This window comes from Varroa jacobsoni, unplaced genomic scaffold (genome assembly GCF_002532875.2).
Source record: "Varroa jacobsoni isolate VJ856 unplaced genomic scaffold, vjacob_1.0 scaffold_925, whole genome shotgun sequence".
In the NCBI taxonomy this organism is placed as follows: domain Eukaryota; kingdom Metazoa; phylum Arthropoda; class Arachnida; order Mesostigmata; family Varroidae; genus Varroa; species Varroa jacobsoni.
This window is the reverse complement of record NW_019213827.1, coordinates 114,308-140,331: the sequence shown is the minus strand read 5'-3', so window position 1 is coordinate 140,331 and position 26,024 is coordinate 114,308. Positions and strand designations below refer to the sequence as shown.

Genomic DNA, 26,024 nt, shown 5'->3' with positions numbered 1-26,024 from the left:
TAAATAATCGATAAGATAAGGAAATAATAATAATAAGATAAATAAATTCTCGTCCATAGCATCTGAATAAAGTAATTGTCTAGATTACGTGGATTATTTACAAATATTACTAACGTACATTTGATAAAATCGTAATGACAGGTACAGGTTACTGTTATTACCGTTGTGGCCACGAAAGCGGTCAGCTAAAGATTTTTTAACGGACGAACAGCGTTTTTCCTTTCTTAATTTACGCGCAAGTTCCTCATTATGAAACGTCTCTAGCTGCGATTACGATGTCCATTTTTTTTTTATTGTTTAATTGATAATCCAGAGGCCTCTCATGATTGCAAGACTCATTTGCCGATTGGTTCAATTAACGGGTAACGGATTTTGAGTTCTGTCGAGGTAAGCAGATGCTTTCTGCTCAGCAATAAAACCGGCGGAAATAAGTACCTTACCTGGTGAGTCGTGAATCACTGGTACCTGCAATTTTATGATCCATTTTCCTCATTGACTGAATTTCCCTTCACAAAAACTGGGTGCTTTTAGCGTATGGGGAAATACTGTGATTGAAAGTGAAAATTTATGAGAAGAAGCATTTGGCTGTTCTATTTTTCATACCGTTTAGCTATTGCATCTATTCGGAATATGAAGCTTACTTTTACAGACGCGGGCGTATCCACGTGCACATAGCCCGCGGCAGCAAATATATTAGTGTACAATATATAAACTGGCAAAATATAGTGATCTATGGCTATTATTAAGTTTATTTTCTGATACAATTTGTCCAAAAAAATATTCAGCCACCGTTTTCGAAAGCAGAACTATTATCGAAAGCATGTAATTGACGCCGCAGCCCTATAATGTAAGTAAGTGACACGAACATATGATTGAGACTGTCTAAGAAAGCACGGCTTGCTGGTCAAAGCTTCGCCATCGGCATATGCTACATAACTTGTGTGATTAAATAAAGTAAGTTCTCCAATAGGCAGAAACCAATGTTTGTTTGTCACTTTCAATTCTGTCGACATTTTAGTTAAGACAGTGACTTGCTTATTGCGTTGTTGACCTCATGCAGACAACGGCAGCAACTGTGCGTAATTTGGAGAACAGTGCTAAGAAAAGCATCTGCCATCTCCTCGGGGCCAGAACAACCAAAGATGTGGATTAATACATCTAGCAGGTCGAGCGAACGAGCGCGTGGCCTAAGTCACTAGGCTGAAAGTCATCCAATGCAAGTTGCGGTTCACTCAATGGCCTGCAGAGCGAAATATTTTTGAGCTTGTCGATTAGGTACGCTTAACGTCCTTGAGCTGCAGGGTTCGAACAACAAAATGTGCCAACTAACCTAGCTTGCCAGGTTAGATGAAGGGGACGGAGATTTGCAGGATTTGAAACGCTTATCTATACATATAAGGAACAAACGCTTGAGGCTAGATTTTTTTTTCGAAGAAATTCCTTCCGCAACCTTGACAGTTTTCAAGTATCTCTAACGGTTCACGATGCGTGCCGCTTCTTTACCAAACTAACCAGTAGTGCAACTTAACAAGGTTTAAAACTTCTTTATACACATGTAAACAATTGAAGAAACTGTTTGATGAGCCTGAATATTTATTTTGTGCCATTTAAACAACGTGTATTGTGTCCTAAGACTAAACTATTGTCAAACTCTAATTTCACGAACGTGAACGGACGAATACACGAAGATGGTCTACACTGACGACCAGAAAGGACATCCATCAATAACTCCAGATCATTGACTAGCATCTAAAAATTAAAGACGGTCTATTTCGTTCAGGCTGGATAAGCTATGGATTGAATTAGTTAAATCTCCGTGGTCCAACTGCTAGCACGATTTGCAGAATGGATAGCCTTGGAATAGGGTATAAAGTTGAAAATTTGCTGCCGACAAAAACCAGTTCTATATCTATTATCTAACGGAGTGGAAGATAGTTGTTTATGCCTCTTGAAGGAAACAAGCAGAAGACAGTACGGTTTTTTAGGGAAAAACTGTAACGGATCAATTGATAAATGCCCATGAGTGTTATTCAGGGGCGACAAAGCGGTTATGCGGCAGAAAAACCGTTAGCCTTGCTATTAACTGTATTCACTACAGTGGCCCTGTCAAGTTAGGCAAACAATTCGAAACATAAATACCTAAATTTAGGACAGAATAAATGCCGGCTAAAAGCAGCAGGTTATACCTAGAAGTAGCGCTCAGACAGAAAAAAAAAACTACAACTTACAGAACAGACGAAATCGACTATCATTTTACATATTCACATGATATAGGAGCTCCATATGGAAAACCAGTTCTAGTACAAGCGTACCTCTTCTTATACGCTTAGACAAAGCAACGCTTTCCACAAAACTGTATTTAATGTTTTAGCTAAATTTTGTCAACAAATGTTAAACAAACAGCGGCGTCTATCGATAAAATGACCGATGCCTTGACGATCTATAATTTTTTTCTATTAAGTTTTGAGAAGACGTACTTTACGTCTTGGAATCTGTTATGTGTATACACGTATATACTTAAACTCTCTTTTAAACACTTGGCCACATACGAGAGCAGCACATAATAGTTTAGAGAATATGCAAAGAGGTTTTCTTACTAAAGGTTTTGCCGTTCCGGAAAAGACAGTGACATGATTCCTTTCTCAGTAAACACCGTATTCAAAGCATGATTACTAGTCAAATGGGGTCCCAGTCAGCAAATCACTTACGCGGTTGACGTTTGCGTCGAAGATAAACGTTTTCTCGTCCGAAAAAGATTAAATGCTGCTATTTTGTTTTTGAGCAACTTGATAAAGACACGATATTAGTGGGGTGGTTAAAAACTTCACGATTCTCAAAGAGCATCCATTAGACTTATATAAAATCCGTATTAAAGAATTTATTTATCCGATCCAGATGATCCAAGCTGATCCAAATAGAATCATTATCACAGATGCATTATTTACGTAGGTCACTTAATTGCCAAGTTTTACGTTCATGGTTGTCTAGCATGGATTTTCCCGCGAGCTGGGGCTATTGAAATTGGCTTGAGCTGCACCCACACAGTTGTTTGCGAACAAGCTTAGTATTTCGATAGAGGTTTGCTGTAAAAAGATTCGATAGAAGCTCTGCTTGCAACAACGTCACACTACTTTTCATCACGGTTTCAGACTTACTTACGCAAAAACGTCACAGATCGAATCCGGTTTAAGAGAATTACGAGTAAATGTTTTCATTTTGAGGAACAAATAGTACTGCTTCAGACTAGCGATGGGATGGATATATTTCATTATTCAGTATTTTCTTAGTTTATATACATCGAACGCATTTCTTTAGTCTCCATCAGGTAGTCCGCGTCCGTTACTTTTTATCGTCGCTTAGCAAAATCTCTCACCTCGAATTTTTAATCCAACTTCTGCAGTGTAAGCCTGGAACGTCTCTTAGCAGGTTGCTATCCCCATCAGTGTTTTTACGTCCTTGACGGTGGTTAGCCGCGATGGACTCGGTCGACGCTACGACTTCTTTTAAGCCTAGTATTCTGTATATATTATATAGAACAAATAATTCCGCGGATAGGTCCAGCCGCAGATCTTGTATCCTGGGCACAACGCGCAGTGAAACGAAATCAACAACCCCGAATCAAGCCATCGAGCAGAGAACTTTAGCTTAATGTAAGAAGCCTTGAATTTTTTACGGATGGCAATCAGTCAGAATGATCATAGAAGCCTAAGCCTATCGAAAACAAATTTGGCATTGTTAATGGCTAGTTACTTTGCAGCGGTTGAGCCCAACGTCTTTGTAGACTACCAGTATCCTGCCTGGTAGACTGCATTACTTGAAACGCGGTCATGCGACCCAGTTGGGGGCAAAAAACGCTTCCAGAACAAGTTAGCCATTAAAGGTAGTTTTTCGAAGTGAGACATTAGACCTAAGCACGTTTGACGCAATGTTTTAGTTCAATCCCGGCTCCCCCTTCCGACATTTCGCATGTTTCGATTCTACGTGTGTCTAGCGCATTAATAATGTGCATACATTCGTGTTTTTTTTGTTTTGAAAAAATTTTCAATTAAAGTAAATTATTGATTATAAATTATATATTACTACATACAAAAGTGATGTATTTGTAATTTCGATTCATGTGCACATATATCAAAGGCAAAGAAATTACCGAATATGTAGAAATGACTCTCTATCATGCCACCAAGAAACGACCCTGCAAATAACCATACAAGTCTAGCTTAGATATGGTATTGTAACATAGTTAAAGCGGACCACACAATCGTAAATTCCTTGTTTGAGGACATTTCCTCAGAACGCCATCCGTTGTAAAACAATCTTCTCAGTAGCTTCCGCAGCGACTCCAAGGGCCTAGGAAACCCTAGGAAACGCTAGGAAGACTTGCAGGTGGCCACCCTCACTTTAATTAGTTAAAGGATAAAAAAAAAAGGACCCAAGCGAGCTCTGGTTGTAGTGGGAAGATGAACGATCTAACTCGATTATGGAACTCTGTGATACGCATATTGTTAACAGCGGGCCCCCCCTGAGAAAAAGCGGTAGTAATAAACAGTACTGACCAACTGGTTGTCTGCTGGTGCTCCTGTAGCGACCTCAAACATTCTATTCGTGCCATCCGGCCGATTTCATTTACCATTACTACTACTGTTTTTTGCTTGCCCATTAACCTCTTCACCCCCATGTCCATATGCAAGGACGATGGTCATCATTACAATAACAGAAAATAGTGACAGCCGTAGTCAACCGTCAGTTTGTAAGACATGCAATTTCCTTGACGTGAAGGAAAAAGAAAGCGGTCTGGTAAATCCAATTGGCAAATATTTTCTCGATCGCTATGATCTCTACCCTCTCGTTTCATTTATTTGCTTTTGTGTTACTGCTAGGACTAATACTAGTAAAAACAGTTCGAGGTTTACGTCCGGTACCGCCGTTAAATATTGCCTCAGATCACCGATTGTACACGTGAAACGAAGTATGTATGCGTCCGAGTTGAACTCACGTATTTTTAATTTCAACGTAAAGTACATAACCAGTGAGTAACTTGTTTTTACCACTTGTTTGCTACTCTCATTAAGTCGGTGTTTTTCGATCGTCACCTACTATTATTGTTTCGTCCTCCGAGCGGTTTGGTCCAACTTAAAAACCATAAAACAGTAGACTCGAATGTGAAAATTAGTGAGAAAACTTCAACGATCGTGATTAGGTCATACGCGTCAAGTCGCTGTTTCCTGGCGAACGACCGCCAACAATTATAATAAAATCGTCCTCTTGTTTCAGATGTCTATGTCGGACAAATGTATCATAGGTAGTTGAGTGAGGTAAGGACAAAGCAGTAATGGGGTGTGTAGTACATGCACTAGCACACAATAGATTAATTAAACAGTGGATTGCTTGAGCTGTACAGGCAATGTAATTGATAGTAACGCAACTGAAGCATGATTGTAGAGCACATGCCAGATTGAGTAGGAATACAGTAGACTCGATTCAATCGCAGCTAGTAACAACCCCGCGTTCGTTCTCTCTCTCTCTCTCTCTCTCTCTCTATATATATATATATATATATATGGAAATTTTTATTCATTATCGGATGCCTCATATGTAATTCAAATAGGAATCTTCTTAATTATAAACCGCTACAAGCTTTATGAATAATGACATTTTTACGCCTCGAACTCTCGGCTCCCATAACTGAGACATAGCAACATAGATATCACCTTCGACGATCGAAACATTATGCGTTGGCGACACGTCTTGACATAAAAAAGCCGAACGGAGAAGGGCATTTACCTATAGTCGACTGTTATTGCGTGGATCGGCTACACTCGAGGTAGGTCTTTGCCTCTGCACCGGCCTCATAATAATAAGAAGTCCAAATGAGCTTCCCACGTACGTGAGCGATATAGAAAGTCGTGTGCTCTGAGACAGACCAGCTTGTAGAGTGTTACGTTACGTAAGACCGAAATGTCCTCATCAATGGCGCTATCTATGTACGTAGGTATGTATGGTACATGCAGTGAATGGAAATGTTTTGTTAACAGGATACCCGCGCTTTATTCAGTTGATTCAGAGCGATGTCTGTATGTATTAACCTCGAAATTTGTGTGTGACCAGAAATTACAGGTTTGTACAGGAACGTATATGTGTATATATATGCCTAGAGATAAAATTCAGGCCTAAACGTGATAATCGCATGTCGAAAACGTTAGAAACAGTTCTCATTCTGGAACGAAGCTTAAATTATGTTTTTTAGGTGCATCTTCTGTTGACTGGTTAAAGTTTGCAGAAAAGAATAGAAGTTGAAGAACTGGGGCTCTTTAGCATTCGTAGGAATAGGAGTGGGGCACAGGATTGCCAAACAGGATAAAAAAAAGCCAATCGAATGATTGCTTAATCCGCATAATATTACATGAACAGAAATTAGCAGAAATTCAGTTACGTTACGGGTTCACAAAAGCAGCTATTGCTCTTACGCCGTGAATGCGATTTGTTATTGGAAGGTAAGTTCTATAGCAGCTAACGGCAGACGACTTGCCTCAAATTGTTATTTATCTCTTAACTTAAACATTGGGCTTGACATTATCTCTTCAATAGGACATAGCTGCAACACAGTGTGCATGCGCGAACTTCCTGCGTAGCTTTTTGTATTAGATTTTTTATATGATCGTATCGTTGTAGCATTGTTAAAAAAAGAAAGACGGCCTATATTTGCTTTATTGTGCAATTTTTAACAAATAACAAGACCCGCATGGTATTCGTTTTGGCATCCCAACGGCAATAACTACCAGTGGTAGCAATGTTGGTTAAAAGTACTATAAAATAGAAATAAATCGCTCTGGAAAGATTCTTTTGGGACTCGTGCCAAAAAAAGAAGCTATTTACTGGTTGTTTCTCTATCATTACTGTATAACTGCTAGAGGTCTGTGTGCGTACATAGATGTGGTAGGACACTTAGATCAGGGCTTTCCCTTGTGCCCTATTTCTAAGGCTCTATGTAAATAAAAACAGATTTATATCATTCGCATGTGCTAGAAGTAACATTATTCTAGTCCCACCTATTCAACGTAACTACCATTTACCGCGATCATAGGGCTCATTTCTAGAATTAAAGCGTTCATTAGCCATTTTTAAAATGCTCCTTACTTAATCTAAGAATAATTATTTAACGGTAATCGTTCGTCGAGCAAAATTCTCTAGCTATAAACATGTTAAATATCCTTCACATACGCTACATACGAATTCGAGTAACATCAAATCTCCAGCTGATAGCAGGCCAAAAGTTGCAAAAAATGTGGGGGCTCAAAACGGCTTAAAGGACACCAAGCGTCAAAGCTTATGTGAACGATGCGGTCGGTAATTGCTGCGTTCCACTGCCAAACAGCCATCAACTTCCGTAAAAAATTGAATCTTTTGGCGAAAAGATTGAACACCGACAAATTTTTGCTAAAATTCCGAAAAGTGATCCGTAAAGAATAGATTTTCATTTTTTCAATTTTAGAAATGGTGCACGAACCGAAGTCCATTACGACAAACGGCGTGCCGAGGTTTGTCCTAAGTTAGGTACCCTAGCCTGCGTTAAACATTGTAGGACCGGCACAGAATCAAATGCTAGTAAGCGGATGGGCTGCTAGTTATATCTTAGCACTGACGTCAGGCAGAGGTGTTCGATTGAAGCTGATGCTGCCCTGGTATATTTCCGGTGCAGCTTTTTTCCGTGTGACTTGTATGAAAACGCTAATGTACGAGTTAACCGGTGCCGGACCGTATTGACATACCTTTGAAACAATGGAGGTTTTAGCTAAATATTCTCTGTACATAACAGGCAAGCCGCTATTACCACTTGAGCGCCGGTGCTGATGTTGAGTACGGGGAAGACAAAGGACCGCGTTGCGTGCTATAGCTAGGACCAGGTAAGCCACCCGCTGTGTTGGTCAGCCGGCAACTGAGATAACAGCATCTCAGCAATACAAAATTTCGGCCTTAGGCCATATGAGTAACGAAAAATGGAACATTTAAAACGCTATTAGAGATAAAGAAGAAGCGTGCACATAACGAAACACAAGCTTTTCTATTTTTGCACGCCTGCAGGTGCTTGCGACAAATTAAATATCAATCGATTTTTCTGACGCGGATGATTATCACCATTACACGAGAAAATTTTATAAAAAAATGTTTATATTTACGATCGCTTTGTTTACAAATCACTGAATCTATTATATGCAATATTATCAGACCGGATCTAGACTGAACCGCCAAGCTCAGATTGACAACTCAGTTTCACTATGCCTATAGTATAACAGTTTTTTAGGCTAAATCGTTTAAACATCTTTGTCATTTTATAACAACCAATCTCCCGTCAGATCCTCTAACGTTAGTGGGCGACATTGGCGATTCATTTCTATTTTGGTAAGCGATGCAATCGGGTAGCGCTGGTCCGAAATAGCGACGTACAAATGGCATTGTTGTCCGGCTGTTATCCTTGGGAAACAAATTGGGGCATTCATTTCTATCTCATATGTTGGCTTTTGAAATTATGCGGTGTGATGTACAGCCGGTAGGTCCTTTTAAAATCTGCATTCTAAAGTTGGGCGATTTGTAAGCATGTAGGTGGAAAACCTGCTTGGCTATCAACCACAAAAGGTACTTATTGAGTCTGCCTTAGCTGGGCTTATAAAATAACTAGCTAGCTAGCTAGCAACCGATAACGCTTGGATAACAGTCTGCTTCGATATCCATAGACTGTTGATTTTTTTGAGCCTTTGTTCATTTAACCCGGCCTAGAGTTTAGTGGACCTGAATAGAATTGTCACCTGTGTGTCTTGTATAGCGAAGAGGTCAACTAAAATGTCGATCAGCTGTCCAACAATATTCTGAAAAAACAGGCGACGATCTTGAGCATGTCGTTATGTAGCTGTTGCAATAGAATAACCATTACACGTCAGCTTCAAGCCCTGTTACCAGTAAACATACTGTGGTCGTTATACCCTGTAAGCATAGCATCACCGATATGACGGTTCGACTACCGTCGGCTTCATCCCGTGCTAGAGAAGCTGGTCAGCTTGTCGAAAAACCTTATACGAACGCCCGCCCGCCCGCCCGCCCGTCTAAGGACCTGTTCGCGGCAAAGCAGCCTTAGGCGTCCCATCCCGCATGGTCTATATATCGGTACGTTTGTTTCTCTAAAGGTAAAACTGCGAGTGATTACGAGGTCACGAGAGGGACGGGCGACAATAGTGCTGACTCTGCTGCTACAGGACCAACGCTACTGTCGGAATCCTGCTTAGTTTAGAGGTCACTGCTGAACCAAACGGCATAATGAAAAGAGATTGCGTGCAGGCGAATACGCAAGAAGACGATTGCACGAAGTATTCTTTGTAGCTATTGCTATTCATTGCTAGTCCCGAACGACAGGCTACTTCTTCAGCGCCCTCGATTTCTTCCTTTTCGTCGTTTTCGTATTCGTATATATGTTTGCCTTTCTATCAACTAGAAATGATGCAGGTAAACTGCTGATATGAGCCTCCAAAGGAACCGCTACTATCGGTTCTACAACTACTAATATAATACAGAATAAAAAGAGTTCACGATATCGCCATGCGCTGCGCGGTAGAACAATAAGGAAGAGCTATAGGCTAACTGAGTCTCGCGAAGTCAAGAACATGCTATATTATAAATAGAAACTCGTTGCCTGCTGCGCACCTCCTCTTTTACATTGGCGTATACAACACACGCGTACAGAAAGATACAATTGCACCAAGCAAGTATATACACAAACAGGGAGCGACACGCATCGTACGTCCATTGCGTGCACGCAATCAAATAGAAACGTTGAACTAATTGCAGTTAACTTTGATTGGTTGTTTGTGCGCGCAGTGCTTTATTATAAGGTGATCGAAAGAGTAAGGAAATGAAGACCGCTTAAAAGTCGTCATCACTACGTGTTGCCAACAATGATTAGAGGCAGGGTAACGAGCTTTACCTACCACAGTGTGTTCGTGTCCTGTGAAGTTGACCTAAAACTTGCGACCCGATATCTGCGGCTAATGTCCTGTTGCGTTTCTTTGATCGATTAGATCGTAGAAGTTCTCTGTTAGTATCTGCATATATGTGACGCAGCTTACCTGGATGGAGCGTGAGGCCGCGAAAGCGATACTCAGAACGATCCGTTTTGATAAATAACCGTATTTACCTATTATTAATGACGCGCGTCTGTAAATAGATCCTGCAGATCTATGTATCATACACTTCTCGATGCTCAGTGATCTCTGCGGTAATATAATAAAACAAGTATTGTGTTCTTTGGAATGATGAACCAATAAAGACAATGTTATCTGCGGCTAATTTTCCGTGTGTACTGTTCGACCATCAACTAAATATCTTAACGATGACAATTATTGATAGAGGATCATGAAGGGGCTCTGAACGGGCTACAACAAACAAAAATTTCACGTATGGTAGTTTGACTCATGGGTAGTGACATATATGGTGTCCGTGTCATAGAAGTCGCCGGTAAACAGCAACTTGTCGTTACTGGAGTTAGCACTCTGTTGCTGGTAGCTTTTTCGTCTCCACACCTTCAACGGTGATAAAGCTTTCCTTCTATTTATGGCACCTAGAAAGGCCTATAGTTATCGATTAATTGTGGATGTGTACAAACTTATGAACATCTGTGCTGTCACCTAACTCAACACTTCGTAATATTTAAGCTAGTTCAAGTTACTGGAAACTACGAAAGCAACTTTCTCACAAAATTTTTTGACTACGCGGCTGAGTGGCGTGACCGCTACTTCTTAGTGCTTTCTAACAAGAAGGAGGTGTACTTTGAGGCTAGTTTTTGCGGCGAGGTGCGAATCCATGTGCGTGCGTGCGTATCCTCAGCAAAAGCTCTAAGGCGACGGCCGGAGGCCTACATAGCTACGTATCTGTATATTGTAGAAGTGTCAGGCGTAAAAACTGTAAGTGCCAGCGGTTGTCGTGCCCTGCTCGTCCGCCTCCCCGACAACGTTGGGGTGTTGTCTGAGCATAGCTTGACACGTGTATTCAAAGAGTAACTATCCGTTGTCTCTGTGAACTCACGGTTGTAAGAGCGACGCGGAGCAGAAGCAACATCATTATCTCACCTCGGACGCTATTGTTATATAGTAAGCATCACCATCGGGAACTCAATCGTTGTGGTTGATCTAGTAGCTGTTCCACAACCAGAAGCAACGAGTTGATCGTTATGTTTATCTGAAACGATGATTGAAGAAGGACCAAGTGCGGACGCATTAAACAAAGCTATGGCTATCTATCGAAAGGGTGGAATCATGGAACATGATGATCTGTACAGACACCTGCAAAGGATGAACTCGGGTATGGAGAAAAGCGACCAGAAACTTAAGTATATGTACAGTCCACTTCACGTATACGCTCCTGCTATCCTTCTTTGTGAATCAATGACTTGCCTCATTAAAGGGGCAGCCGGGGTCGTTTTGGCTGAGCTGATTTAGATTCTTTCCTAACAGATATATGAAATATATAGCCTAGTTATATAAAATTATTCTATATTTTCTAATACATTATTGTTTCTTTTTTCTGTTTTATAATATTCTATATTTTATTTTTCCAACTGTTAGCTACATATAAAACGAACAATATTTCTGCTGCGACAACTGCGTTTACACAAGAATGGAAAAACCGATGTCTAATTAATTATTTTTTTACTTACTTTACATAAAGCCCAAATAATACACATTTTGATTTCGGTAAGTGCGAAGGTACACACTGTATACACACACAAGTATACACTGTATTGTATGATGATGTATTAGACAACCTTGTGCGTTCGATTCTACTCCTAGCTATAATATTCCTTATATATTCGAATGTCAAGCTCACACCGTCGTCAGTGAAGATAGCATTTCAATATGTACTGATAATGTGGGGGCCGATTTGGTGACGTTGGAAATTATTCGGCTGTTTTTTTCCTACTTATTTATGTATGTTCAATTCCTGCTTTGTTTTTGGCCTTGCCGAAGCTGTCCTTACGCGTATGCGAAATTTACTCTGTTAAACCCAGCAAACAAGGCATTTTCCTTAATAAGGCCAATATTTATTTTATCGCTTAAATTGAAACGAATGAAAAAAGTGAAATACCCAATCAATAAATATGTGATTGTGTGAACAGCAGCTAAGGAAGGATTCGGGCCTACATCTATTAGGAACGAGTTTTTTTCTTTCGTAAGCAAAATCTGTTGATGGAAGAAGATGTACGATATGTTGCTACGGAAATACTTAATAGAAAGTTTTAAGTGTGCTTGAGATCTGGTAGTACTCTGGCAAAAAAATGGGGCTCTGCTCTTTGCTTTGATATAACCCAAACCCTTCGAATTGTACCTCCTAAGTCAATAAATGTCTCGTGGATAGGCATTCTCATATAGCAACAGTAAGAAGTGCTATATTAGTTGACCTTGTGCCATATACAGTAATAACCGGGATAGTGTCGAAAGTATTCAGAAACCTTGTTGCACATTTTGCCCTCGGTAGTAAGCAGGCGTCATGGTTAAGGGTCGCTATATCTCTATATATATAGCTCTAATATTTTTTACGTTTTACGTTCCAGTACTAGGCCGTTAGGTGTTATTTTATATAGCTAACTTTCAGGACGAATTGCTGTGATCTAATCTAGACTAAAAAGTTACCTTACCTTACATTTTGTCAAGGTACTCGATTGTGACGAAGATTTCTACCCTGTTATTCTTCACAGCTTAAGCTTGTTTCAATATTTGTATATAACATGCTAAGTATAAGGGTGGTCTTAGTTTCAAGTAGATAACTTGAGGCCTTCGGTTAAAGCGTTTTTTAAGCGATTTCATTTTCAAGTTAAAAAAAAAAGCTCAATATTTCCCATTATTTTACTTATTACTAGTCAGTTTTGATTCGTTGATTTTTCAAATGGGTTCGAAAACAACATCTCTTCGACGTCTAACTTCCATAACTGGAATAGTGTTTTGACATAATTCAAGTTATTCGCGGTAAAATGTAATACAACATCTCTGATGGGAGAAAAAAAGTGCTCCGTTTACTCAGCCCTGTCACCTTTTTGTTAAAACCAAAGGACTGATTTTTAGTTTTGAAACACTCGATATGTGCGAGAGATGCAGTTAATGATAACACAATTTAAAAAGCAGAAGCAGGCACAAATGATTAGCCAGACAACAACGAAGTAAGAAATATAGAAAAGAACTTGTATAGCTAACAAAGAACGACAAATGAGAAACAGATCGAAATGACTCACTCGTAGATACAGGTTAGGTCTGAGGCATAGAGACAGTCTCTTCATGTTGCTGATCGACTGCCGAATTGAAATTGGATAATTGGGGCAACGGGCTAGAAGAGCGGGTGTCGCAGGGCAGGCGGGAACAGGCGGTGGTAGATAAAGGACACAACGTCAATAACTAGGCATGCTGTAAGGACCTGCCTGCTCCCGGACAAAAATGCACTGCTGAGCGAGTCGTTGTCGAACAACTGCGGGTTGCCGATGAGCGCCTTTGATGCTCCATTCGTTTCAGCTACTACAAGTGGCAAAGCATACTTAATTCAATAGAAGCAAACTGGACTGAAGTAAAATATAACATTTTTTAGGTACTGTGTATATACGAACGGGGCTACTATAGTCCTTTTTTTAGTAGGATATGAGACATAAGTGTAGATAGAAAAAAAGGGAAGGTAAAATACCTGGCAGGTCTGAAGAGGTGCCCAAGCGAATGGACGTATCGAACGGAAACAGCTCAATAGGAGCCTCGGCAAATTTCCCAAACTTGTTGCGAAGACATTCAAAAGTAATCACTACTCTACATCACTACTCTACGAGAAAAGCATTATTGCTTTTCTTGTAAAGTAGTGATGAGTGACTTGGAGACCGTTCTTCAGCCAGTCTTGAATTACGTTGAACCTTTCTGTGTTGGACGCGTCGGGGATCTGCGAAACCGGATGGTAGGAGCAAACTGGGCCCGGAGACAAAATTGTGTCGGCGGCTGCGATATAAGGGAAAGAAAGGGACGGAACGAAAGGACGGGAACGCGCAGAGAAGGAACGACAGGTCTCTCGTTGAATTTGTCCATTACAGGCTAGTTGCAGCGTCAGTGATAGCGGCGGTAGCCAATAGCAGAAGATACGTTAGCATAACTACGTATGACCTAGTAAAGCGACTATTAGCATCTTCTGAGTATCTGATGTATTGAAGACAAGGAAGGGAAGAAGGCGTAAGACTGCACAGCCTCGTACTTGTCTGAAATGGCACAAACTAGATTAGGCCACTGCTTAACAGCGACGGCATGCCATGGCAGTGTTGCCGCCGTTGCTAGAATAGCTTCTGTTCACCTCAGTTGTTTTGACAAATGTTACTGTTATTTTTGCTGCTGCTACTACTGCTGCTGCCCGCGTTGCTTTTGGCGACCTCTCGCGAAAATGCAGAAGAAGTCATCCAGAAGAACGACGGTGCTCGTTCTCCGGCTCTCGCCTCATGTTTTCTTTCCAGTAGCAGGCTTTTCTTTTCTGCTCCCGTGGCTCTATATAGCAGTGCATGAACAATATTGGCGAGTGATCTGGACGGACCCTGAGCAGTATTACTAAAGGCGTCTACAGATACGGGAAAGTATTGGATGGTACGGGCATGGACCAGGATGTCCTGTCTTTTTCGTCTCTTTTCCTTTTGCTGTCATTTCGCTACCATTCTCGGGTTCACCAGGTAACTGCATAGCGCTGCTGGTGCCTCCCCTGCAGCTACAGCTGTTCGCTCATTCATCGATTGGTCCTAAGATAGGGCATTTTCGAACTACTGTCTTATAATATTGTTTGTGTTGACTTACATTATTATTTGGAGAAGCCAAGTTCCATACATTCAATAATACTTCCTTAACTTTCTTCTGGTAGGTTCGACCATTTGCGTGACTACTTATTATTAACTTCCTTATTCCTGTGTCATCTGGTATCGTTCATGACCCAAGCCCGCCGATCCTGTAGACGCACAGCAGGCCGTTGCGGCTAATAACATCAGGTCGTGAAAAGAGTGCCGGAGTCTGCACGTCGAAGGCAGACTTCAAACTGACTATATCCACTACGCGATTACGTGCATCGGTCAACTTCGGCGAACTGTTGGCCTACACCTAGATTGGCTCACACTTCAAGAACTTCTCCTTATTTCCCCCTTAATAATTTCTAATCCTCTCCAATTCCAATTTAGTCTCAGCTGCGGTTGCCCTCAAAATCAAATTCTGTTTGCGTCCTTTTTACGCCATCATAGGCACTACTAGCACTATCATTGGTTCGTGGTCGGCAATAGGCGACGAGATTTCCGTTGGTATCAGTGTTATTCGCCCTCCTTCTTCAATGGGAAGGGGGTCATCTCATCTACTCCTTCTTCACGTACCACTGCCAGTCGTCTTCCATCCGGTGCCCGTATGATGTACTAGAATGGTCCTTCTCTATTTGGCAACATCTCTCGACGAGATCTAAGTAAGGAATATTGCAAGCTCCCACCGACGTCCTCATATGTCATCTATTTGCCTTTCTACGAATGTTCGTGAAAGTCGCCTCTGTTCACCAAAATGGCCTTGTTGTAAAATATGTGCCTTTTAGCTATTCACTTGCAGATAAGTTTCAACTCTTAGGCCCTGAGCCAATCGTAGTGTACGTCCTTATCGAACCCATCTGCTTGTACTGGCTTAGGTTCTAGTCGAGGAACACTAACATGTTCCACTTAAACGGACCAATAGGTATATCTTTTTTTTCGTATGTACCCACTTATACATTGAGACACAAGAGATAAGACGAACGAAGTGTCATGGAAGATATAGTGGGATCCGTTTGAGAGAAAGTTGTAACTGCCACCTTTATCTTTCTTTGCGTGCGAGATAAAAAAAAAAAGTGTGTCAGAGCCAGACACAGCATAGCGTACAATAGTGAAAGTTAAGATTTCATAAAGGTTATTAAAAAGGTTTTTCGGTCCATCCGTCGTTGGTATCTTATCTGCTCTTTGGATAGACCGTCAGTAGTATGCATCCTCTAGATGCTTTACACATCGCCGGAAAAGGACTTCAATCTCCTCATTTAGCAGCCCCTCGGAAGCACGAAGTAGAACTCCCTTTATACCTACCTGGTATGCATACGCATCTCACAAGATAACTTCGAAATCAGTTTCCTGCGGACGCCCTCAAACCCGCGGTTACTTTTCCTATAACAAACATAAAAACGTAATGTTTTGTGTTATGCACAACACCTTCGAGACGATTTCTATGGTATAGCGTGTTTGTGAAGGAGCCGGGATGGTACATAATCTTATGTGCATCAGTGCATCTCTCAGTATGTTTAATTTTGCAAACGCAAGTGCTCACAGTAAAGCCAGAGGCAGATGCCACAACTGAGAAACTAGTAACACACACGATTGCCCCATCTCCTTGCCTTCCATTTATTTGTCTCTCGGTGGTGTGTCACGCACTGATTCCTAAACCGGTGTCAAGAGCAATCGTCATTCATGAAATAGATACATACAATCTGTCAATTTGAGCCACACAAGTTATGTGGCTGCAATGCAGTTACGTTCACTGCCCCTACGGTACCGCTGCCCCACCAGTGCTATCACTATTGTTCAGAACTATCCAATCTATCAGCAGCGGTTCTTTTGTCCTGGGGCACAATGCGTAATAGACAATATCGTGCTCTTTGTTTTAGCAACAGAAATTGACAGATGCGATAGGCCGGAGGCAGGTAGTCGATGGGTGAGACGAAAAGATTAGGCTTCTTCATTTTGCCCTGCAGCATGTAGGTGAAGTAGTCGCCGACACCATATATCGACGTGGAACCTCCGCAGTGTACATGAAGTTTGTGAGGTGGTAACTGCTGGGACATAAAAAGGATGATGCAGTTAGCGTAGAAAGGGTTTAGGTGAATAAATGAAGATGGTGCTCCTATTGACCTCATACACAGAGCTTCTGCTATTAATATTTAACTATATCCAGTCGTTTCGCATATGCTGTATCATTCTAACTCCCTTTTAACAGAGCAAAAGGATATTTGAATTCTAAATTTTTCAAGTTGTAAAAAGTGTAACTTTTTACTACAGAAACGGAAGCTATTCATGCTGTAATGACAAAGTTTGTTGTGTTTTTGTGCGCATGCCCGTCCTTCTGCTAATGCGATCATCGCATATTAATAGCGCACAACAAAATAAGAGTACACAAACATGCTATAATTGTCATTCTAAAAGTTATGATCAACGATGATAAAGCAGTGGTAGTCGATACCCCCATTCCTCTCTCTAATTCCCTAACTAGTGCTGCTTACTGATTGAAGTGTTCTTTAATTACCTCAGGTATACTTATTTTACAGAACAATTATTATCTTATACACGGAGTTGATTGGCGGCGACGGTGGTCCGGTTCGGCAAATTAAACTGGGTTTGCCTAAAATCGATCCTATATCCCATCTCCTTAATCGTATCCAATCAAAAGTTCTGGAACTCGCTAGGGATCTGCGGGCTATTTAGAGCCCCTATTGGATTGCAGCAAGTTCCAGAGAGCACTCTTAAAAGTCTGCCAAGAAAGCAGACACATCGGTGAGCTATCGCAATGAGTGAACGTGTCGTTGCCGGCTTCCCTGTTGCTCTATAGCGACGCAGGCCAATCTCGAACAGTAACCCTAAGACATTAATAATACTGGAAATTAAGAACAACAACACAGATGCTTCTGTGCGAAACGCTATTTCTTCTACCTGAATAAATTTATTGGTACTATAAATTTGCAATTTAAGCACAGTTTCTTTATTTTTTTATTATTATTTTACAAGTGATTGAGGGAAACAGTTGGAATCGGCGCACTAAAAACTTCTTGTTGGCCATTAGCGTAATCACAAATATTTAAAAAGGAAAAAGGCTTGCATATTAGGTGTTTTTTTACCTAAGGACAAATCAATTGTACTCTGGTTAGTCGGGTTTTGCATTCAGTATTTTTGATATTTTTTTTCGAGAAATCCTCTACACCAACAGCTAACAGGTATATTGGCTCCTTCATTTGTTTACCTGTCGACCTGCCGCTACATCTGTCACACTGGTGCTTGATGAAATGTTCTGTACCTCGGTTGACGATTTTTTCTAAATCGTTGCGATGTATTTGCGTGTATTAGGTATTTGCTAAGCGGGTCTTCATCATGGGGGAAGTTGGGCTCCTGCAAAATGGAAACAGACGAAGTTCTCTGTACTCCATAACACCATTAATATATTCACGCTTCAGGCTGACCTTTACACGTACGCATACAATCACTGTGTATTTGGTAGGTTTATAAGTGCCTACCTCAAAAGCACAGGTGAATTTTCCAACATTTTTTTTTGTACAAAATATATTTGTAGGATGTACATGTTGATTAATTATTAATTAACATGCAAACTAGATCCGACAAACTATAGCGTATAGCTGCTATAAAGCCAGTAAACTGCGTTAAGCGTCGGCAGGAAGTGGCACCGAGCGATTCATTCCACTCTTCAAGTTGTACATGTCGCTTCCTTTCGTCCATCGGACCTTTCTACTCTATTATTAGTTACTGTGGACTCCGCTGTGTTTTCGGTCTAAATGTGTGCAGTGTGCAATATCGTTCTTCCCCGCGCATCCTTGCGGAAGAGTTTGTGCATTTTGTTAACCTACAACTATTCATCGCTTTCTATTTCTTTTGGCAGCTTCAATTTAGAAAAATTACCTTGTCGACGCTATTTAGGAACGTTTTAGAGAAAATATAAACAAGAACATTCTACAAACCTTTCTTTAATTTCGGGGACTTCCGTTATTTTTGTCTTCCCTTTCGTGCGGATAATGCAGTGCACTGACTTTGCAATTGATACCCGAGAACCGGTTACGATTCTGGCTTTGCTTATAGCGAGCTCCGTCTACTCAAGCGCATACATTGGATCCGGATGCGGCATCAAGCTTAATACAAAGGCAATACACTTAGGCTGCACATTAAGGTACACACAGCTTTTTCACATATGCCAAACATACTTGATTCATAATATTGATAGAAAAAGCAGGATCGATCGAGGCACCACTCCGCCTTTATTGTGAGTCTTGTGACCTACCCGGAAGTGCCACATCTGGCTTGCAAGACCATTTTTACATGAAATCTATATATCTCCGAAACGCGCTGATTGGGTCCGTAGTCTGGGAGATATCTTGTTTTTACTAAACGTACCAAAATGTTCCATTTACCCCATCTGAAGTGTCTTTGGGCCAGAAAAACTTCGTTGCTAAACATCGCGATTAACAGCAACGAACACAAGTGGAATAGCTATCGAAATCAGCACGAATAGCCTTGAAAAATATTTGGCTGGCGTTTATACATGAATCTTCAAAAACGACGGTATAGTAAACAAAGCATGACGAAGTCCACATATTGCAAAGACAAGCCGGACAGATTTCGCCTTCTTTTAATACGTATCTTTTCATTTTTCTTTTCGTTATCCTCTTTTTCTCACGCTCCTCCGCTAGCTGCTAAACAACGCTTTTCATTTTTAAATAACTCCAGTCATACATAACTTTTACGCTAATATATAATTTTGCCTTGATTCTACCACTTCATATTGAAACAGCCTGATGAGTGCTTCTCTGCATCAGGATAGTTTCCGACATTTTGTAGAACAGACCCTATATGGCGGTAATGGCTAACCAGGCAACCAACCCTGAGTTTAGCCCAAGTACCTGCGGCCAAAAATCGTTCGGGCTGGAGACATAAGGGCGGTGGCGGCGGCCCTTATCTATCAATCTAACCACATATCCGTTTTGCTATCTGCTCCTATAGAGCTAGTTTTCCATTGACAGTCGCGTCATGTTCTTCTTCTTCTTCTTAGGAAGCAACAAAGAAAGAGGCCGGCATCGTGATCGGGCCTCTTCCAGCCAATCCGCATTAGTGACCATCACGGAGGCTACGACAGGAACCGGCGAAAAATAACAGGTTGAACACAGCCCTATACCCATAGTATGCGACGTCCTTCGAAGATCGAATTAGTATATCTTAGAGAACCAACTTCCTCACTCCTAATAGTGAATGACCCGTAGTCTTATTGTTCTAGCTCAGATATTTCCGCAGCATTTCAGACTGCTAAAGCATATAGTCAACGTTGTCTGTATTTCACTTCATCATTGCCATTATTTGCAATTTTTTAGCAAAGTTCCCGAGTATGCTGCCTATATATATACAATAGGTCGATGTTCTTTCTAACTTTAAATTTATTCCTACTAGTCCATATTGGTAGCAAAAAGCCCATTATTCATGCATCGTGCTACTCTAATATTATCTCGAAAATCTTGTGTTTTCTCTATTCGAGACAGATTTAATAATATGATGCGTTATGTGTATTTGTATCGGAGATTGATCTTTCTTTGATGATAACTCTGATAATCCGTGATATGAGGATAGCCTACTGCGACACCAAGGCATACAGTTCTGTTCAGCCACCGTGTAAGGCTGTTGACCACCACATTCGGACACGTTTATCGTTACATGCGTGCTGTCTTTCTAAGTTATTACAAGTGATGTAGTGATTGAGAAAGTGAAATGGCGTACGACGATTCCGCCGATTTAGCTGAACACTTCAAGTTAACATTCTTTCCTCACGAGCGATGCTGACTAAATCCGAAAAACACGCTCCTTTGCTTTTGGTCCCTTTTTTTCTAGTCTTATTGTTCTAGCTTAGTGCACAATTGGCGTCATGGTATTAGGGGACTCTGCTGACGTTACCGCTCCTCGCAAAGAACAGACCGCTTACCAGGATCGGTAGTTTAACTAATAGTATTATATAGAAGCAGTATACGGCAGCTTGATACTAAACCAGTGGATTGTAAATGACCCAACCAGGCTAGAGGCAGGTCTTTGGCGCTGGTCCCGGTGCAGACAAACAACGGCACGACGTATCTGAGACATGCAAAGTCTACAGCAACAATTAGGTACTCAGTTGGTCAGGTATAATACTACCAGTTGCCAGAATATATGTGCATGGGGCGCCTACACATTTTACGTCGAACAACTACGTAGCACCTAGACGGACTATCATTGCCTACGTTTTGTTATGTCGACGCTGCTTCATACATGCCTTATAAGCATATAAACATAACATGTGTCAACAGAATAATATTTTATCGCTTAGAAATATTTACGCAGACTACATTGAAACCCATGGAGTAACAAGAAAAAGACTGCAAACACTAGAAAAGATATATCCGCACTGATGCAGAACTTCCAGCGTAAACGTAGCCGATCTGCTAATATTTTTTTTAATGTTAACTTAATGTCCTTCTTGATATAATTAATGCCTCCGATTGTAAAACAAGTGCGTAACTTAACACTAAATATAATTGTAGTGTTTATTAGTACTTAATAGAGCTTTTATGATGGGCAACAACCTGTCTATGACAAATAATTCAAATGCGAACTTTATTTTTGCTAATTATTTAAATAAACTTAGGCGACCACTTGTCTAATTAGCAGATCTTAATGAATATTACCTATCGGTACTTTCCCTTGAACGAAACCTTTTGCAAACGAAGTATAATACCTAGAGCACGGCGTAGGACAACCCGCTACGGCTCTGCCTGTTTATTGGTAAAATTAATTGCTGTCAATTTTGGTGACCTTATTTTTGATGTACTGCTAGGAAAACTGGCGTATTTCGTAGAACCTCAGTGCTCGTTCAATTTATCCGGGCCTGTTTTTTAAGTAACATGCTTCCCATTTAACAGTGAATTCAAGGTACTCTCGTTTCTCCCCTCATTTTTAATTTGTCTTCTAATCCCTTAACTACGCTAGAAGTAGCAGTTCCAGAGTATTTGACGCCATCTAAAACAAAGACTGAGCAAAATTGAATGCACAGAACTTGAGCGCTATGCGATAGATTAACGACGATGGAGTAGTTATTATGACGGAGGAACGATTATAACGAAGCAAAGTGAAAAGGCTTAACCGGAAGTTATAGCCCAGAACACGCTTAGCTAAACAATGAAGCCGGATCTTATTGTTACCAACTATTCGAACTGCAGGGTTGTGGAAAACTCGTAGCGTTCCATGAACCCGACCAGCAGACTTACATAAACTTAGTAAGCGACTTCATGGTAAGATTATAGAGCAATGAAATTTGTAGTTAATGCTTTGAATGATGTAAGTATATTGAAACCAGTAGCGTAATATCATTAGCCGCATAGCTTTAAATAAGTTGCAATCTCGGGTAAATTCATGAAAAAAAATGTTTACCGATTCTCTTGCTCAAGCTTGTACTAAAAAGCGGAACAACAAAAATCGTCAGCCACGAAAACTAACGACAGTGTCTTCGTTGTTAAGGGGAAAAAGAAGCTTTCACTGAAGTCTAAAAGGGCCTCTTACGGGCAACGTAAAGTAGAGCCACGGCTTGCTGTTACGACAAGTGTTAAATCCCTACGGCAACAGGTCCTAGTATACCTGAAACTTGTCAAGTGTATAGGATTAACGTGAATGTATACATGCGGTTGTTGCCGCATAAATGTTCGAGTAAATGTTATTCTTGGAACCTCGCCCAGCCAATCAGCCGTATAGTCAGAATTCGTTTCGGTGTTTTTTACATTTGTTTCTACCTCAAATGTGACACCCTGTCCTTGGGCCCCCTAATCTTTGCCATGAAAACGTTAACCTTTTAGCATACGTTACTGGCTTGTAAAGCAGGCACCAATTCTTCTTTGCCGCTAATTGGGTTTCACACCGCGATTACAGCCCATTTGGGCTCTCTCACCAGCCTTCACAAGCACTCATCTATCCTTACCGGATACCCTCACCCCTAACTCCAAGCCACTCCTTCTTTTCGTCCTTCCGCTGCCTGAGCTCTCGCAAGAAATTGACAACAACGTTTCTCGGTATTCCTCTCCTCTTGTTATACTCTGCCTAAGTAGCTGATCCTAATTTTTGGCAATGGCAGCGCTAGCAGCGATAGAAGCTGGAGCATCTTGAAGGAAGGCATCTAAACGATGACGTTGAAGCAACTATTCAAAAGTTGCACTCGAGGCTCCAACCTTGTCCCCGTTGGTGCTATAGAGACCGTTTCGCCGAGGTGACCTCTGTTACCTCTGACTACTCCCTGCATGCTACACTACTGGCGGCACCACTTTCATGCGCGCATTTCCTATCGCCTATGCTAACTCACTAGCGTTTCAGAGGAGCTCAAATAAAACCTTAACGACGACAACCTCTTTCGCTTGTCCCATCGTCCCGACCTAGCTAGCGAGCCCTAAACGCTAAAGTCGGCTAAAGCCACAGGTCACACTAAGGCCGACGTGACCAAGTAGCGTTTCAGAGCGCAGACGCACTAGCTGACAGGCAGTTTGGGAAACGACCGACGATGCGGGGTCTTGCGACTACTGGAGGGCAGAAGCTTACTATGGCTTTTGTAGGCTTTGTGCGAATACCGGTCGACAAAACAGTGGAACTAAACTGGGTCCCGTTTGCTCACGCCCACCTTTAACCCTCCATGCCCTGTGTGTCGGTGCACCGCGAATGAGTATTGACACAAATCAGCGACATCTGCCTTTGCGATGACAAACGCCAGTAACAAAACGTGACCCAACGTCGTATACTTTCTAGCCTTTTTCGGTTAATTATGAGGAAGCAAAATGGTTATAGCTTGATTAGGAAAAAGAAGAGATACCGAATGACTTTCCGAGAACTAGAAAGTAAGTATCAGAAGAAAACACGAATTGAAGACGACAAGCTCAAAAGCAATAAATTTTCTAAATAAAGAGCGGGAAAACATCGTCATTGGTTCATAGCTCGGAGCTTTCCATTTCGCCTTTGGTCCATCCACACGAAGCTCTTTAAACAGGTTCTTTTTTTTTGGTTAGGTGGCTACCTCAAAAATAGTTCCTTCCATATTGTACATAAGAATAGCTTCACTCGAAGTGGAGCTTGTTCATCCAGCGTCCTGAAAGACCCATCTCGAGATGCCTGTTACTCACCACACCTACTCTAGATACGCAAAGCGTGATAGGTACTTTCCGAAAACACTAACTATACGCCAATGATTTCGCCTCATATAATTTCTCATATAAAAAGAAATGGCTGATGTTGTAAATAGCGATGGAAAAAGGAGATTTCACGATTGATAGAATAAGATTCATTCTGTTGCGAAAAATACTGTCTTCTACCCTTCAATATACTCTGCTTAGTGTATAAAAGACGTTAATGTCGCCAAATATATAAGAAATCTTAGACTTTAATATTTATTTTAATATCCACGCTACGAATATAATTCAGACCACTACGACGATTTGTGCCCTCTTATTATGCGATTATTACACCCTGAATTCTATATCAATCTTTTACAAAAATTTACCCAAAATATGACTGCGTGTGTACTCTTGGCTTGTGCTTGATTCTATCCGGGAATCGAGTTTTTCTTCTAAGTTTTTTTAATCTGCATCCAGATAATTTCCGAAGCGGTTGAAAAAAACAACTAAACCGTAAAAATAATATCGGTACGTGAGTAATCTGCAGGGCGCTAAGGAAGCGAGGCTGAATAGATTTATGGCATAAACGATTAGGTATTTAATCCGTAATGATGATTTGTCTTTCCTTGACAAAAGAATAGTGACTTCTTAATAAAAAAAAAAAGGCTCATTTATTGACTTACCTAGCACAGACTGGCCTATCTGATCGATTTATAGGATTGCTAGACTGGTGAGCTTTTTTCGAGCGGTTCGACTTGTACCCAGAAACACGTTCGTTCGCTCATTATCTTTTACGACAACATATGCATCAATACGATGATGCGTACTAGATGGTTATTATCATTAGCTTAAGTTTTGAGGCTACTGTGATTTTTCTTCAACTGGCCTATCCAGATGAATGAAAAACAAACACGACCAGGACTAGCCAAAGCAAATGCTAGAGAATCACAGAAGTAAAGTCAATCGGTATCGTCTTCATACTCCAGGACAGAAACAGTTTTCTATTACTGCTTCTACTGAAGCTTTTCATTAATAGGAAAGCGTCTAAGAGCTTTTTTCAATCTTCTATATTGTCCGAATTCAGTCAATACGATTGATCGGGAACAAACTCTTTTATTTATTATTTATTGCGATAAGGTATATAAATAGCCTTCAATAATGATGGAGCCAGTAAGGATAGATACCATCTGCTGAGATGTTTTGAGAGGTTTCAACTTAATTACAGCTGCAGGGACGTTAGATTGCAGCCCCTAAAAAGGATAAAATTTACGACGTGGCCGTTTTATGAAACGGCTAGTATAACCTAGATTATTAAGCAGCCTAGCAATTGTCAGGATTCCTTTAGTTGTATTATCTTTACTCTACTTTCATTACCTCGAACCCAATCGGTTCAGAGCTTTTTAACTGTCCATCAAAAAAAAATAATGATAACAATAATTAAAATAAAATGCTATTTAGCTCTTCCTAATTCTCTAAGATACTTTGGGTAACTAGATTAAAATAGGCGACAGGCCAATCCAAACACAGTATCATTAGCGAGCGCTTTTGGTCACTGTGAATTTCACGGTACCAGATGTGAGACAACCAATCGGCGGTTCTTGTTGCTGTATACAGGAAAGCTATGTAGACTAATTCTAAATTTACATCAGGACAGATGACAGACGAAACAAACTTCAATCCGTTCATTGATTCCTTTATCTTCACTAGGGTGAGTTAAAATGGAATCATGACTCGAAGAAACTTTTGCTCCACAATCCCTCGCAAAGCCTACCTTGATACCAAAGAAAATTGTACTATGTATCAGGTGGGATGAGAAACGAATCGTGCCATTATGGGCTGCTGCTGCTGCCGCCTTGATTCGGGTTTTTACCGTCAACAACTAACAAGATTACAATAAGCCACTGAAAAAACATTCGACGGAAACTACTGAGCGATAAAGGGCCGCCTTCTGCTTCAACAATGGCAGGCCACTTACATCTCTAGTTAGTCGGCAAAAATCGAAAAAACTTTTCGAACGAAAAGAAAAGGGAAGGGAAACTTTAACGCAC

The 26,024-nt window shown here is 40.9% G+C and overlaps 1 protein-coding gene and 1 long non-coding RNA gene across 3 annotated transcripts in view; one reads left to right on the top strand and one right to left on the bottom strand.

The window, feature by feature from the left end:
* The window catches only part of kcc (solute carrier family 12 member kcc), a 229,155-nt gene that overhangs the window by 93,241 nt on the left and 109,890 nt on the right, over positions 1 to 26,024 (top strand). Inside the window, exon 1 of one of the 2 annotated variants that reach the window (XM_022841390.2) lies at positions 11,207 to 11,343. The exons of the other annotated variant lie outside the window; for it this stretch is intronic. Within the exon in view, the coding sequence (XP_022697125.1) occupies positions 11,229 to 11,343 (115 nt within the window). The 5' untranslated portion in view covers positions 11,207 to 11,228. Of the gene's footprint in view, positions 1 to 11,206; positions 11,344 to 26,024 lie in introns of those variants that run through there. 2 annotated transcript variants of the gene reach the window in all.
* Positions 11,147 to 13,953, bottom strand: LOC111265047 (uncharacterized). Its single transcript, XR_002683243.2, has 3 exons — positions 13,708 to 13,953; positions 13,268 to 13,544; positions 11,147 to 11,220 (listed from the first exon to the last, which is right to left on the bottom strand). It is a non-coding gene; the product is annotated as an uncharacterized LOC111265047 (long non-coding RNA).